The 13,531-nt window shown below is 46.4% G+C and overlaps 1 protein-coding gene across 1 annotated transcript; it reads right to left on the bottom strand.

Annotated features, from left to right (window-relative positions):
• Positions 1-2,785: 2,785 nt before the first annotated feature.
• LOC123182685 (uncharacterized) lies at positions 2,786-3,954 on the bottom strand. The gene is made up of 2 exons (XM_044595340.1): positions 3,342-3,954; positions 2,786-3,253 (listed from the first exon to the last, which is right to left on the bottom strand). Exons 1-2 carry the CDS (start codon positions 3,551-3,553, stop codon positions 2,992-2,994), a joined length of 474 nt encoding a protein of 157 aa, XP_044451275.1. The 5' UTR covers positions 3,554-3,954; the 3' UTR covers positions 2,786-2,991.
• Positions 3,955-13,531: the final 9,577 nt, after the last annotated feature.

Below are 13,531 nucleotides of genomic sequence, written 5' to 3'. Positions count from 1 at the left end.
TGGCGTGGAGAGCGGCTGCAGCCCTGCAGGGCGAGCCGAGCAGGGGAGCCGGGGAGGCCGGAGGGCAGAGGCGGACTGGCCCCTGGCCTTGTCGGCAGGGGGAGGCCTGACCGGACACAGAGTCACAGACTCGCGGAGGAGAGGTCGGCGAGGGCAGGAGGCCGAGGGGAGGGAAGGGGATGGAGGGAGGAGAGGGCCTGGCAGGGGTTGAGGCGGAGACTAGAGGACTTTCTCGCCGCCGGCGACCGAGGATAGGTCCGCAGCGGCGTGGGGGTCTACGGGGCAGGGAGGCGGCGGCGTTGGGGCTCGACGGGGCGGCGCGGCGGCGGGAGAGAATAGAGGGGGCGGCGTTGTCCGTGTACGTGGCGACAGGGGTTTGCGAGGGAAGACGTGTATATATTTCGCCCAAACCCAAAGCGAGACGATCTCAAATTCCCTGGTTTCCTTTTTTCTCTCGTTTTTTCCTTTTTTCCAGTTTCGTTTTTTTTTCTTTTCTTTTTGCGAGGATCCCAGTTTCACTTTCAGTTTTAATTATTTTCATTTTATATTATTTTTGCTTCCTTTTATATAAATAGATTCGATTAAAATGTATTAAAAAACAAAATTGTTTGAGTAATTTAATTTTTTGCCTATTCTAAAATATTGCTCATGTATTTCCAAATAATGTTCAAGTAGTTCTAAATTCGCCCTAAAAACTGTGGTTTTAAATAGTGTCCACACCTTTAAAAAATGTTCGCGTATTTTTAAAAAGCCATGTACTTGAAATTTGTTCGCCTATTTAAAAAATGTTCGTGCAATTATAAATAGTGTTCACACCTTTAGAAAAAATTGTTCATCTAGTTTCAAATTGTGTTTGCACCTTATGAATTTTTTAACACATTTCAAAACAATGTAATAAGTTCAAAACTGTTCTCACATTTATAAAAAGGATGTTCATGTACTTTAGAACGTGTTCACACATTTTCTGGAAAGAATGTTAACGGAATTAAAAAGGTGTCCGTCCATTTAAAAATGGTCATGTGCTATGAAAAAGTTTTCTAGAAATAAACAATCGGGCGTTTTAAAAGGGTGTTCATTTATTTAAAAAGTTCATCAATAATTTAAAATTAGTTCATGCATTGCAATTTTAGTGTTCATGTATACTAACATATGAAGCATTTTTAATACCCTATACATTTTCAATACCTTGTATATACAGTCGGGCGTCTCAAATTTCCTCAAACGTCAGAGCGGATGGCCCGATCATTGACCGATCAAACATACATAACTCATACGAGTACCTCAAACCAGGCTAAAATGTTCAGGCTAACCGACACCCCTTATCTATATCTACTAATAAAATACGGAACCACCTTACATTTTGAAGAATCAACTTGTAGTACATCTTTAAGTGGAAAAACGAATATTCTTTTTTACAAAAAAAAACTACAGTTTCGGGTAATTAACCTGCAGTTTACTTTTAAGTGATAAAACGAATCTTTTTTTTGTTTTTACATAAACCCTCCTACAATTTTTGGTCCCATAGTTTTACTTTTAAGTACAAAACATGCTTTTTGAAATATCCTTATCTTTTACACCCTAACTCCTATTTTAACATGTTATATATGAAATTTGATTACAAAAATGTGTAGAATCCGAATATGATGTTATTTTATCTATTAACTATATTTAAAATGCTATTTAGAGTGTAACATTAATCAATAGCATGCGATCCGTCTTTCCTTCGTACGAGCGTCGATCTCGATTGCAAATGAACAGCTCAACAAACAATATAGGAGACGAAAGAAACATTCGATAACTACGCAGGCATGCCTTGGCAAAACTAGCAAGGGAAAATTATTATCATCTTGTGCCGAGAGAGATGATTTAGGATTGACCACATTCAAACACGTTATGATTCTGTAGGCACTAAAAGATTATCGTAGGTGAGAATAGGACGGAAGACAAACTACAACATAGATGGGATGTGATGTTTAAATAAAGAAGGCGGATCTATTGGGGTCTTGATTCATGATTGGGCATGAGCTATCCTTTTCTCCCATTGCAACTCAGCCTCTTTTGCTAGTATCCTCAAACATACCTAACACAGATGGGCACCTCAAACCAGCCTCAGACGTCTGGGCTGACCGGCACCCTTTGTATCCAAACCAAATTTGAGCGGATATAAGGAGGCCCAGGTGCATCCGCCACGTTGGATTCGGTCCACGCTGGCCCACCTAACCCCATATAAATTCGTCCTCTTTCGCTGAACGGATCAAACCCTAGCCACTCCACTCCCTTCCTCTTCATCCCCAAACTCACTTTCGACGATCTCCAGCGGTCTCCGGCGTGATGAAGAGCGGATTAGACTCCGACCACTCTGGACTGGGATGTCGTCCCATGCGGGATGGAGAAGGCTATGGCCGTCCGCATTGCCCTCCGCTACTCCAGTGAGGACTACGCCCGACCGACGACCTCATGCTCAGTTTCAAATAACATTTCAATTCATAGAACGAAAACTACAAAGTAAAATAATTTATTATGATTATACAGATGTATGATAATAATTGTTTTGTAAACGGAATTTGATAACAATTGTCGCCCAACGTGGAGTTAAACATGAGTGTCGGCGCGAGACATCGAAACATTGCAGAATCTACGTGGAATTCCAAGCCCAAAGCAGCGCTACACTGTAATTTTGGATCATCCAACATGAAGGAAAACGGAGACGAAAGCCCTCTCTCCGGCCAGGCTCCTCCCGTATCCTTTGCGCTGACCACAAATGGTAAAATACACACCGCAGAAGTGAAACACAGCCTGATCTGCTCCCCTATTCGCAGTACACAGTTACAAACTCCATATTTACATCACAAGATATCAACTGTCTCACACAGAAGTTGCTCTCATGAATCATTCGCAGACTAATGCGCCTGCAAACAAGCAACAAGGACAAGGACATGGAGAAGAAGAGCATTTTAAGAGGCCTGATGAACCGAGAAATAAACCCTGAACCTACTGGCGGTAGCAGTCCTCGTTGACGGGGATGTTCATGAAGCCGCTGCCGGCGTCCATGAGGCCGAGGTTGGCGCAGGAGGAGCCCGGCGGCTTCCTGGCCATGGCCATGCCTCCCAGCGCGGCGTAGCTCTTGCAGGGCTTCATCTTGTGCCCGCGCCCGCGCGGCTTCTCCTTCTTCTGCAGGTCCTCCAGGCACCGCACCTCCGCCATGCACGCGAACGACTGCGACTTGCCCTGGTAGTACGCCGACAGCCCCTTCCTGCGCAGCCAGATCGTTAGCCTTTTTTGCTCGCCGTTCGTCGTCGACGGATAAGTTGGTTGGTCGGGACGGGAGTAGTGCTACTTACTTGGCGGGGAGGTGCGCCGTCATGCCGGACATGTCGTAGATGCTGTCCGAGTTCATCCGCCTCAGCGGCGCCTGCGGCGGCGCGGACTGGCGGCGGCCGCCCGCGCTGTCCGGGAACCGGTCCCCCTCGTCGCCCGACTCGCCGCCGGAGGAGGCGCAGGACGACGCCTCGAACGCCTCCTCCTCCTCCTCGCCCATCATCCTGCAGCTCATCTCGGCAACCAACGAGCTCAACCCCGGCGGCCTTTCCCCTCTTCCGCCGCTCGTCTCCCGACCTGCGCCGTCGCTCAAACGGCACGAAGACGCTCTGCTCTGGCAGTGGTTGGTCCCTGTGAGTGCGGCTCTGGTCGTTGGCCTTTGGAGCCCCGGCGGGGTGGCGCGCGCATATATAGGGCAGCGCAGCACAGGGCCACAGGCACGGGCGGCCGGTTCGTGCCGGTCCGGTCGCGCCGAGAGCGGGGGCGGAACGGATAGCGTGGCGCGCCGGTGCCCGGTGCGTGTCCGCTCGCTTTCGTCCGGACGCGCGTGGTGTGGTTTGGTTCCGTTTGACCGATACCCGCGCCGGCTTGGCGTGCGCGATTCGCTGCCGATGCGCGCGCCCGCGGTCACCACCGTGGCCGCGAGTCACCACGGCACGGCCCGGGGTTTAATGATCTGGGTGAAAAGCGGCGGGGGCTGGCTTTTCCCCGGATTCCGTCCCGGTCGGTCGGTCGGTCGGTCCTCTGGTCTTATCCTCTTTGGGTTCGCGTCGCGTGTATGGATCATGGATGGATGGGGGATGGGCCCTATGGGGTGGGTGATGGATGGGCTGTGAGGCTGGGGCGTGGGTCTCCCGTGCGGTGTGGTCGTGTCCAATGACCAAGCTCGCATGGAATGTGTCGCTTTTAAAACTTTTGCAGCGGACATGTGGCCATTTCCTGCAGGAGCAGCGTGGTTTTTAATATTATCGGTGAATCTTTGAAGGGATCGATCTCACATACGGCGGCGAGAACGACCACATGAAAAAAGATGATGCATACTCTTTGTTTTAAAAACCTGTCAATCAGAACTGAGGAACACGTCCCGGACGGCACGTTCAGCCGGGCGGGAAGTAGAGTACGTGCGTTGTGCGGTGGCTGTTGTACTAGCAGCTTGGAGCCTAGGACGATCTGCCAGCCATGCGTAGGCACCCCTATTCATTTCGCACGGTGCGCGCTCTCCTCCTCTGGAGAAACAACCATCAGGAAAACAATCAACGCACCAACTCTCACTCGCTAGCCAGTGGCAGTGGCAGTGGGTGAAAGTGAAACGTGTACGTTTTCGGACATCATTTTCCCGCCAACGCTTCAACATCACTCCACCCTTGGTTCGTGCCACATGAGCGAGTGAATGAAGATTGAAAAACAAGGCATCGCGCACGATAGCATCGCGTATATATTCACGTGGGTGGCTCGTGGCCGGAACAAGTTCTGACCTCCATTATAATCTATCTATAAGAATCTCTCCATCCAAACATGAACATGATTTCCCTCCGTGTCACATCGATTACTCGCATCGCCATCCACGAAAAAGCAAAACCATTCTCCCAATACAATATTCAAGCCCAGAGCCTAAGCTCGAGGACGTGGCGGAGATGGAAGTCACGAAGCAGCGGGGACACGCGTCGGGGAGGGACGCGCTACGCGCCAGCTGCGTGTCCCGTGGAGAACCCGGCGATCCTGACACGTCCGGCACCACGTCGGCCCCGGATCAAGGGGAAAACGGCTCTCGCGCTTAAACAAATCGCCGGCGCGCGCGTCGCGTCACCGCCATTTCCGGCGACGGGGCCACGGCGTCTGACCAGGCTTTCTCGTGTTCGCATGGATGCCGTCGCCCGGCACGAGGTGCCCCGGAACCAGATGCCGCTGCCTTTTTGTTTTTCCTCGCCTGCCTCTGCAGCTTGGCCAGATGTTGATCACTGTACTAATCTGGTGTATTTTTCGTTGCCTCTGCAGCTTGGTCAGATGATCTTGTACTCAATCGTGTGCGTTAACCGATAACTGTCATGTGCTTATTGGCTTATAGTGTACCTGAGATCGAGGTCATGGTGTCAGTCAGTTAGGCTCAGGCGCCGCGGCGCCTTAAACTAATCCTTATCCACGTCACTTAGACGCCGGCCCATTTCGTTTGCACGCGTCCGTTGGATCGATTTAGACGCCGAACCAGGGTCAGATCCCGATTTTATACGGTAAAAGGGTCGAAATTTGTCCACCGGTTACACGGCTGTAGTAACAAGCAGTGTGTGTTTCTGGATGAGCACAAAGCAAGCCCGTGTCCTTGTCCTGTCAAAGTGGTCCTTGCGGCGTGACCTGGTTTTAGACCAGACCCTGAGTGAGTGGTTGCTTACCAGGAGGATCTGAACGTGCGCGGAGAAAGGGTCAAGACCTGAGAGTCGGGCCGGGCCGGACTTTCCTTTTCGCCGGTTCGGTGCAGCAGTTTCAGACGCGTTTCAGCTGGAAGAAAACGTCGGTAGGAATATGCACCAACCGGTTTGATGATTAGTACTAGAAGCTCGTGGGAATGAATCCATGGATGGGGACACCAGTGACCGTCGCTGGTCCATAATAAAACACCGAAGACTGGCCACCAGTGCATCCAGCCGACTGCATTGCATGCACCCAAGGCTCGAGAGCCAGCCCCAGACGGCCGGGGGCTAGCTGGAGACCGCCGAGTTCGCGGAGCACGAGCCCTACCCCTGCTGGACACAGCGACGGAAACCATGCAGGTACGGGGAACTCGTCGCTGGAGGCGGGAGGACCAGCGCAGGTCGCAGCCCCGGCGGGCGAGGAGATGGCCTGAAACCATGCATGCATGGCCCCGATATTTTTGGCAAAAGGGTCCCCGGATCTGGACGGGTCACGGGCGACAGCAACGTGCATTACGACGACGTGGCATCTGTGGGGTTTCTTTTCTTGGGTGCGGATGCCCACCTTATCCTCCCGCTACGTACGGAGATCACATCGCGCATTCGTGCTCCTTGCTTATGCTTCTGCCCTCTGTGAAACCGACATTGCGACATGTTCTTGCAGGAGAAATGGTTGTTCGTTGCAGGAAACGGCGTGATTCCATTGTGATAAACCGCCCAAAGCTATGTGATTACGAGTTACGACCGCGCGCCGAATCAGATTGCCCCGGGTAGTGCCACTTTTGGCCAAGCATGGCCTTTTTACACAAAAAAGAGCAGGGGTCCAGCTGGTCCTAACGCAACAGGTGTCGGTGTCCATCGAGCCGTAGTTCTCGAGTGGGTTCCGTTTTCCTTTTCCCTAGAGCTCATGCAAATATCTTCCTGGCGAATGTGGAGTCTATCTTGGTTCAAATGCTCCTGGTGTGAACAGTAAAATAAATAAAATAAAATTGATTTTTTAAGACATGCTTTAAAAAATGTTTACGAAATGACATTGGAGCAAGGCATGGTAAAAAAAGAAAAGAAATCGATGCTGTGAAGATGTTACTTTCAAACGCATTTGAACTCGGGCCCTTTTCTTCAAATATCTTCCTGGCGACGTAGCCATCGCGGGATACAACTCCACTCCGCGATAATTGTAGACGATAATTCCCTCGGGACGCTTTTGGCCTGCCTTTTGGAATAACAGCGATAGAGGCGAAAACGACGGCCAAATGGCATCTCGTCCATTATCCATGGAGTATCCATATACTGTAGGTGAAAGAGGCAGCTTCTCCGGCCGGATCAGATATAGCAACTTCTCTGCTGCGCTCCGTGTTACGCCGTTCGTTTGTCTTTGTCTTGATTCTTGAGGCGAGCCAGATCGATCGATCTATCTGGCTAGCAAGCAAGACCTTCACGAGTAACACGACGGCAGGGGCAAGGGACGCTGGCAGTCTGCAGGCCACAGCTCATTCAAAACGGCATGTAGTGAAAGCAACAGCATCACTACATGCCGTTTTGAATGAAACCATGCATGCGGTTTGCACGAGTAACATGGCACCACGGGACCCCTGTATCCAGTCCATTATGCCGACGATGCAGAGGTCAGATGCAATTTGGTCCGGATTAGGTCGACCGTATGGGATCAGGAGCAAGTTGGTTCGTCCATTTGTGGTGTTGAATGAATGCGGCTAGCTCAGCGGCTCTTTCGGTTGGTTTTGTTTGCGTGCTCTGTGTGTTACAACTCGGCATTGGCCTGCAAATTAACGAGTCGAGTTTGAGCGAATTGGATTAGGCTCAACTCAAAATTCGGGCGAGCTCAAACCAAACGAAGCTCAAGGTCCAACTGTAGAAAGTGCCTCGTGCTCAGTTTGTAACGATCTCGAGCTAATTTTAAATTAAATAAGATTATACTTTTTTAATAATTTAAGACAAATTTTAAAACAAGATAGACCACATTACATAATAACCATTATATAATTCGACCTATTCTCTCCAAAGTGAAGACTAGTATTTAGGAGCATCTACAGCCGGACCTCTCAAACATGTCTCGAACGCCCGGGCAGGCTGTCTGGTCATAAAAAACTGACCCAACAGAAGCTCTCAAACCAAAGACAAACGCCCGGGCTGACCTAACCGGTCCATCCCAAATATAGGGCAGATATGAGGCGGCTCGGGGCGCGTCCGCTGGTCTACCCCGACCCCACAAAATCCCCCTCCGGAGCAAAACCCTAACTCACTTCACTTCGCACCGCTCCGCCCTCCGACGATCCCCTTTCCTCAATCTGTCCAATCCCTAGCGTCAACGAGCATGTCAAGCACCAACAGCCACTCCGACAGCAGCTCCGAAGACGAGTACGAGATGACGCTCTGTATCGCGCTTGAGCGCTCGTGGGTCGATACGGGCGGCAGCTCCGGGTCCGGTGCGACGCCTCCTATCGCCCGTCACCGCAGCGCCGGCTCTTCCTGCCCCGCGCGCGGATTTGCGCGGGCTGCACAATCTGCTCTGCCCGCCCGACGACCTCCTCCACCTCCGGCCGCTGCTCCGCGCGGGCAGCGGTGGGTTCTAGTGCCTGCTCCACCGGCGTTGCGGATGCGGACTCCGGAGTCGGAGGCATGCGCCGCCCGCCGCGAGAGGCAGAGGGTAAGGGAGACGGAGGCGGGTCCAACACGGCTGCGCAGTCCGCCCGCCGCCGTCGCCGCCGCGTGATGCCGGTGCCCGACGAGGAGGAGCGTCTCCTCCAATGGGTGTACCGCCGGTCGCTTACCACGGCGGAGACAGACGCCAGACGGCTCCGCAGGATCAACGCTAAGCAGCTCCTGCTCGGCATTGAGCAATTCGAGTGGGAGGCGGCGGCGGCAGCGGCGGAGACGACGAGGGTGGCCAAGCTCAAGCGCAAGCAAGACCACATCGTTCGACGCTTGCAAGGCTACATCGTCATTTTCGATTCCTCCTCCTCCGACAGGTCCGACTCAGACGGCTCCGAAGTCGACCCACCTCCTACTTATGCTTTTGTGAACTATGCTCGTTTGGTGATCTTTTGGTGATGTTTATGTGAATTATGCCCGTTTGATATGGGTTTATATGTTTGTTTCCTGCCGATTTTGATCGTTTGATGGTTGCATGAATTTGTATGAATATAGGATGCCAGATATGAGATACACGGATATGGAGGCGCGAATTTAGGGAGTACCCGGTAAGTGTCCGCGGCGCGCCTGGGCGCGTCCGCTGGCGTTTAAGGGGTCGGATTTGTACAGTGCATATGGTCTCAAACTTTTGCCAAAATAATATGAGTTTTCTTTTGCGAAAAAATGACATTTAACACATGGTGATCACATATCATAGTGGGGGCTAAATTTTCTCTGCAGTTTATTAATTTTCCATGTTTGGTAGTAAGTAAAATGTAGGAAAATCATACACAATGTATATGATAATAAATTACTTTTGGCTATCTATATGGTAATAAACTATCCCATTTATCTTTAATATATATCAAAATTATGTTATATAACTATATGATCTTGGGCTATCGAGCTAAAATCAAGCGAGCCAGTGTTGGCTCAAGATCAGCTCATTTCTCTATCAAGCTACATAAAGTGTTCATACTTAGCTTTTTTTTCTCGAGTCCATCTCGAGTCGAGCCAAAATACGAGTCGATCTCGAGCGGCTCATGAGCCTCGAGCTTTTCTTGCAACCCAACTCGGGAACTGGGTCGATTTTTCTTCGGCTGGTACTTTTTTTTCGAGGAACTGCATGGATGATTTTTTCTTTTTTGAGAAGAGCTGCATGGGTGATTATTACGATCCTTTGAGATAGCAATCAGCGTCCTGAAGCAAATCGTTGTCGGATCACAAAGTGTACCGTAGGCCCAAGCTCTGGAGTTTGTTTTTCTAATACAACACACGCTCTCTGGTAGAAGGAACAATGGAGCAACTAATTGGGGTTACCCCTAGCTTGGACAACGGGTAGTCTCAGGACATTAGAGTGCTTCAGCGCTCTATATGTTTTTTTAAGTTGTATGCATTTTTAGTATTTTTTTTCTTCTTGTTTTTAGATATTTTCCCTATTTTTTGGTTTTCTTTTCTATTAGTTTTTTTTCATGTTTTTTTGGGTTTCTCGGTTTTTCTGTGTGGAGCAAATGTGTACTCTCTGATGGGGCATATCCTATGCTTTGTCGGGATGAAAGTGTCCTTCTGCTCCCGAGCTCAAATGAGCCTGGGTGAACAGTAACATAAAAAATCAAATTAAATTCAAAAAATTCTAAATTCTTTTGTGATAAAATTGACAAAATTTTAAGTGCTTGGAAAAAAAATCATCATGAAATCACATTTTTGCAAGTCGTGGAAAAAAAATTATGCTCCAAAATGCTTTTGAAAGTTGCATTTTCAGAGTATCAATTTTCTTTGCCATGCCATCCAGGAATGTGATTTCATGATGAATTTTTGCAAGCAATGAAAACTTTTTGTCAATGTTTGTCACAAAAAAAACATAATTTTTACTATTCATTCAAGCTCATTTGAGCTCGGGAGCAGAAACTCCACGTCCTTCTCGGGGTCACATTTATGCTTCACTCTTGTGAGAGCCTGTGTTAGCTGACTTGAGAGCACAAGTTAGTACATGTAAAGATCACATGTTAGTGTTGATTGGGAGTTCACACTCAAAACACGCTTGTTAGTGCTGCTTGGGAGCACACGTTAGGAAGCATAGTTGGTGCTAGTTGAGAACACAATTTAATTCACATTGGGAGCACAGTTTATTACGACCTGGGATCTCAAATTTGGTCAAGAAAAGTTTGTCAAAAATCTATCAACACGTGATCTGCTTTTGAAGATCTTGGCTGAGGATGCAAGAATGAAAATGATTCTAAATTTGGACTCACAATTCAAAAGATTTAATTAAAGAAAATATCTAAATAAAATCACAAACAAACCCACCCATCCTTTGTGTGGATGAAAAAAAGATATATAACTAAGTAGTTGATCCACACTAACATAATTATCCCAACATGCAACTGTGCCACCTCATCTCACAATTATGAATGGACAATGGTCCACCTCAAAATGCAACATGCAGTCCACAAGGCTCAAACATTTTAATTGTATTATGCTACTTATGTTCAGTAAATATTTTATAATTACATGTACTTTTAGTTTAGTTATTACAATAGTAATCAAAATATTTGTGTTCATATAATAAAATCTTACTGAATATATAGCAAGTAATTCTCACAGCAACGTGTGGGTTATCATCTAGTTTCCATAAAAACTCTCGCGGCAAGTGACCTAGCGTTGCTAACCAACATAAGCTGTGACTTGTTCTGATATTTTGAGGCTGGAACGTTTAAGTACCATACTCAGTTGAGTTCTTATTTTAAGTACGCATAAAATATTTTGTATATCCGTTGAACATTTTGCAATATCCGTTGAACATTTTCTTAAAATAATTTGAATATTTTAAATAATACATGATGAACTTTTTTGAATATACGATGAACATTTTTGAAAATATGAATAGACGCGCTGAACAATTTTTGGATATGCACTGAACATTTGTAAAAGAACATTGAAAAATTTACGAATACACATTGAACATTGTGTAATATACAGTGAACAAAATTAAGAAACATTGTGAACATTTGTATATTCGTTGAAAAACCAAAACTAAAAGAGAAAAACCAGAACCAAAAGAGCAAAACAGGACAAAAATCAAAAAACCATAAGAGAAACAGGAGAAAACCAAACCAAAAGAAACATAAACAAAACTAGAAGAATAAAATCGGAACAAAACCAGAAGAAAAAAACAAGAGAGAAAAAAAAGTGGAAGAAAAAAACTAACGAAAGAAACAGCAGTGAACGAAAAAGAAGCACGCGAACCCCATAGTGGGCTGGCCCAACATACACGCGAACGAAAACAGGTGCGAGTGTTTCCTCGACAGTTTGCCGCCAGCGCGCGTCAAATAGGAATTGCCCTTTTTATCTTGTAATCAAGCGGCTCATGTGCTAGCTCACTTTTGTTATTGTAACAAGACTTCCTATAGTTGGTTGGACGAGTCTCCTGACATTGTTGTCAGCAAACTCGTAGACGATGAAACCTATTTTGATTTTCAATAAAGCTAGCCATGAAGGCCTTCCCTAAAAAAAAAGATTCACAATGCAGACCCTCGCTCGCCCAAGTGCGACTTTGGGCCAGCGCATCTGGGGTGGGTTGCCTTCTTTTTTCCTTTTTTTTATTTTCGTTTTTCTCTTCAGTATTTTTTTTTCAGAATTTCAAATAAAAACTTCAAATTTTTCATGAATTTTAAAAAATATTCCTGAATTAATAAAAATTCAGTTGGAAAAATGTTCTCGGATTCACAAAGTGTTCATGATTTTGAATAATGTTTCTGAATTGAAAAAATATTTCCGTATTTTAAAAAAATCTTGAAATTAAAAAAATGTTCTTGGATTTTAAAAACTGTTTGCAAATTCAAAACAATTTGTGTGAGATTAATTTTTTTTACAATATTTCGAATTTTTAATTGGATACTTTTTTCCGAAACTCATGAACATTTTTCAAAATGATGAACATTGTTTTACATGATGGGGCTTTGATTATATGGGACCTTTTCCTGCCTCTAATGGATACACACATATTTTAGTTGCTGTTGACTACGTTACTAAGTGGGTAGAAGCTATTCCAACTACTAGTGCTGATCATAACACCTCTATTAAAATGCTTAAAGAGGTTATTTTTTCCGAGGTTTGGAGTCCCTAGATATTTAATGACTGATGGTGGTTCACATTTTATTCATGGTGCTTTCCGTAAAATGCTTGCTAAGTATGATGTTAATCATAGAATTGCATCTCCTTATCACCCACAGTCTAGTGGTCAAGTAGAATTGAGCAATAGAGAGCTCAAATTAATTTTGCAAAAGACTGTTAATAGATCTAGAAAGAATTGGTCCAAGAAACTTGATGATGCATTATGGGCCTATAGAACTGCATATAAAAATCCTATGGGCATGTCTCCGTATAAGATGGTTTATGGAAAAGCATGTCACTTACCTCTCGAACTAGAACATAAGGCATATTGGGCTATTAAAGAGCTCAATTATGATTTCAAACTTGCCGGTGAGAAGATGCTATTTGACATTAGCTCACTTGATGAAACCCAAGCCTATGAGAATGCCAAGTTGTTTAAAGAAAAAGTTGAAAGATGGCATGACAAAAGGATACAAAAGCGTGAGTTTAATGTAGGTGATTATGTATTGCTATACAACTCTCATTTAAGATTTTTTGCAGGGAAACTTCTCTCTGAATGGGAAGGTCCTTACGTTATCGAGGAGGTCTATCGTTCCGGTGCCATAAAAATCAACAACTTCGAAGGCACAAATCCGAAGGTGGTGAACGGTCAAAGAATTAAACATTATATCTCAGGTAATCCTATAAATGTTGAAACCAATGTTATTGAAACCGTAACCCCGGAGGAATACATAAGGGACACTTTCCGGAACGTTTCAGACTCCGAAAAGGAATAGGTATGTGGTACGGTAAGTAAACCGACTCCAAAACAGTTCTAATGGCAATTTTTCTCCGTTTTGGAATATTTAGAAAAATAGAAAAATAAGAAGCAGTCCGGGAAGGACACGAGGGCTCCACGAGGGTGGAGGGCGCGCCCCCTGCCTCGTGGGCACCGCGTGCGCTCTCCGGACTCCGTTTTCTTGCACGATACGTATTTTGGTCGGTAAAAATTCATTATATAATCTCCCGAAGGTTTTGACCTCCGTATCACGCAAATATCTCCTGTC

This window comes from Triticum aestivum, chromosome 1D (assembly GCF_018294505.1).
Source record: "Triticum aestivum cultivar Chinese Spring chromosome 1D, IWGSC CS RefSeq v2.1, whole genome shotgun sequence".
Taxonomy (NCBI): Eukaryota; Viridiplantae; Streptophyta; class Magnoliopsida; order Poales; family Poaceae; genus Triticum; species Triticum aestivum.
Note: the sequence above shows the minus strand (reverse complement) of the source record. Positions and strands in the feature narration are given on the sequence as shown.

Bases quoted from the DNA above. Each gene is read 5' to 3' on its own strand.
- LOC123182685 (XM_044595340.1), bottom strand. From the start codon at position 3,553: ATGAGCTGCAGGATGATGGGCGAGGAGGAGGAGGAGGCGTTCGAGGCG. The intron at 3,254-3,341 runs GTAAGTAGCACT...CTGGCTGCGCAG, and splicing joins ACGGCGCACCTCCCCGCCAA to GAAGGGGCTGTCGGCGTACT.